We start from the raw sequence: 3,501 nt of genomic DNA on the forward strand, positions 1-3,501 counted from the left end.
TCTGGCTAAGAACTCTAATTGCTATTCTTTGGAGCTCAGGAGCACACAAGCCATAATGAATCCACCATTCAGCTGCATGAATAATTAAAAGGAGTTTTATGTTAGTATAGCGTATTTCAAAAGTCAAATTTGAACACTAAGAGAGAAAATAGAGTAATTCTCTATTATTTAGCTATATAGCCATATTTACCAGGATTTGTTTGTTTTACTGCCCTTTGAGCCAAAGGGGTTCCAAAAGTCTCCTGCCTATCTCGATATAGCAACAACTAAAAAAGGATGATTGTGAAATATAATTAATTAATTAGATATATTAATAATTATTCTTAAAAGTATTATTAAATACTAGAACAATTCATTATTCAATTTAATGGAACCAATACTTACTTGATTAATAGCCCGAATTTGAGTATCTATATCGGGTACCAACTTGGTTATCACTTTTTTAACTCCATCCATGACTTCTCTAGCAACTTCAGGAGAGGGTGGGGCACCATAAAGAAATTGTGGGTTCAAAAAATACCCTACAATTAAATTTAGAAACATATTAATCAATAGTTTTCTAATGCAACCATGCATAATTTAAAAGTTAAAATAATAAGAAATTGTATTTGATTTACACTTACCAGCAGCGTGCAAATCTTGGTGCAACTGAAAACTCCACCGGTTGTCAATAATTTTCCAATAGTCTTTGTAAAACCGGCAATCTTTTTGAATGGCCAACTTCGCCCTATCAATTGCCTCGTATATGAAGCCCATGGTTGGTTTTTCATCACCATCAACCAATTTAAGAACTTTCACCAAGGGTTCTTGCACTTTAATTATATCAGAGGCCTTTTGCCAAAACTCTTTGCCTAAGATAATTTTCTTTGAATCATATGCTGGGCCTGATTTTGCCATTCCAAACCTTGAGTTTTTCTAAGCATCAGATGTAAACATTTCCCTTAGTGCTTGTTTATGCCTGACAATAGTCTCCAAAGCAATGAAATTTGTGGCAAATCGAGTGATGGCAGGGCGAAGTAACTCTCTATTATTTGTGAATTTTTTCATGAAATTCACTGTCCATGTGTGGTTGTAAATAAATGAGGTTATTGTTCTTGCATCTTCTAAGACCTTCTTCACGTTACTTTTCTTACCAATATCTTCAAGAATAAGGTCTATGCAATGAGCTGCACATGCTGTCCAATAGAGATTGGACCTCTTCTGCATTAATAATTTTCCTCCTGCCTTTATTGCAGCTTCATTATCAGTCATTACTTGGACAACATTCTCCTCTCCAATTTCTTCAACCACCTCATCCATTAATCTGAAATGAAATTATAAATTCAATAATTACTACTATTTAATTAAAAACATGCAAGTCCATAATACTATTTGCATATAAAATTAAAATTAGAAAATTACCTGAAATAATATTCAGCTGTTCTGCTTGGCACATCAGAGGCATCAACTGATTTATGAAACACGGTGCCTCTATCGCAATAAACTAAAAAGTTTATAATGTGTTTTCTAGTTGGTCCTGACCAACCATCACACATAAGTGTTACACCTCTTTCCTTCCAAATTCCAGCAAAAGAAGCTATATAAATTTTCATTTCTTGATACTCTTGCTCCAAATAAATTTCAGATATCTCATAGGGTGATGGACCCTTCACCCCCTTTCCAACCTCTGCAGCAATATCAAGCATAGGCTGCATAAATGGAGAGTCAGCTACATTCGCTGGAATCCGATTATAAATTAGGAATTTTCCAACCGCTTTTCCTAATTTACTTCTTAAACCTTTCAGTAACTTTGTGTTGAGTTTTGGTTGTTTCGCACTCTTGCTTCTTTCTAAAATAGGATCCATTGCCTTTAGTCTAGCTTCAGGGGCATCAGGATTGATCCATTGTCGTCCACTACCTCCAGCTTCTCGACCACTATAAGATCGAGCTCCTGCTCTATTGAAACCACTGGTAGCACCACTGCCAGAGCCACCTCCCTCTTCATAAATATTACCCCTTCCAGTTGTTCTTGCTCGAAATCTTTGTCTCTCTTCCCATTGTTGTTGTGATCGCATGCTTTCTTGTCGAGCAAATCTCATACTTTCTTCTTCCAAGTCTTCTTCATCGCTCAAATTCTCAAAATCTCCTCTAATTTGGGCTTCTGCTTCTTCTTGCCTTTTTTGTTTATCTCTTTTCTTCTCAGCATACTGTTGTAGATGTTTCATCATTTGTTCTCTTACTTGTGTGGTCACATTTGAGCATCCAGCTACTTGACCCTTTTTATGTGCCAAGTGTTGTTTCAAGCGTGTAATGCCCCCTTTGATTATCTTCCCACATAACTTACACATAATAACATGTCTATTACCGTCTACCGCAGTACCAAAATGCCATCCAATATCTTCACTAGGTAAGTTTTCATTTCCTCTATCACGTGACATATTGATAGACTTAATTTGATGATCTCTACACAAAATATAAAGAAAATACAAAGTTACAACCTTCCTACAATGACAGGAATAATATAATTAGTAATTTAGTAAATATTAAATAATAAGTACTAAATAGTCCTAATTTTAAATACTTATTACGTAAAAATAAGTATAATATTTGATTAAAAATAATAAGTAATGTCTATTATTTTTATATATAAATAAACAAAATTATAAAATATTAGATATTTTATTACAAAAAAAATATATTCCTTTATCTTTAAAAAGATATTTTCATTATTTTTTATAGCTTGATTTTATTTTCATTTATAACTATAAGAAATTAACAGGTGAAAAAGATTTTTGCTCTACTTTCATATACATCATAGCATCACAAATAGAGATCCATACATTACAAATTGACTATTTAATTTTTTAAACATTTTCTCAATATATGGATTAAAATATTAGATATTTTATTACAAAAAAATATATTCCTTTATCTTTAAAAAGGTATTTTCATTATTTTTTAACTTGATTTTATTTTTATTTATAACTATAAGAAATTAACATTGTAATTTTAAAGGTGGAAAAAACTTGCTCTACTTTTATATACATCACAGCATCACTAATAGAGATCCATACAGTATAAATTTTCTATTTAATTTTTTAAGCATTTTCTCAATTTATGGATTAAAATAAAATTTTTCTACAAATTCCAGTAGTAAACTAGTAATTAGCAAAAATCTGAATTATTAATATATTAACTATTAGGTTAAAATGTTTTTTATTAAGTTATCAATTTTTACTTTATTTGATAACTGAAAAAACAAAAAATAGATCATGTAACGATTTATTTTACCTAATTTTAAATTTAACGTCAAAATGATATTTTAAAACTTAAAAAATATTTATAAATAGGAAATATGTGATAAAACTAAATTTTCCTAATTACCTTTCAAAAAATATAAGACAATTAAAATATTTATAAATTAAGAAAATTTTATTTTACATAATTATTACTATTTTTTGATTTTTTACTCTATTAAATTACTCTTTTTTTAATTCAATTTAACAAACATAATTTACAACA

The 3,501-nt window shown here is 30.1% G+C and overlaps 1 protein-coding gene across 1 annotated transcript; it reads right to left on the reverse strand.

Moving 5' to 3' along the window:
• Positions 1 to 310: 310 nt before the first annotated feature.
• On the reverse strand, positions 311 to 910 carry LOC131164741 (uncharacterized). The gene is made up of 2 exons (XM_058122176.1): positions 624 to 910; positions 311 to 521 (listed from the first exon to the last, which is right to left on the reverse strand). Exons 1-2 carry the CDS (start codon positions 895 to 897, stop codon positions 343 to 345), a joined length of 453 nt encoding a protein of 150 aa, XP_057978159.1. The 5' UTR covers positions 898 to 910; the 3' UTR covers positions 311 to 342.
• Positions 911 to 3,501: the final 2,591 nt, after the last annotated feature.

This window comes from Malania oleifera, chromosome 1 (genome assembly GCF_029873635.1).
Source record: "Malania oleifera isolate guangnan ecotype guangnan chromosome 1, ASM2987363v1, whole genome shotgun sequence".
Classification (NCBI taxonomy): Eukaryota; Viridiplantae; Streptophyta; class Magnoliopsida; order Santalales; family Ximeniaceae; genus Malania; species Malania oleifera.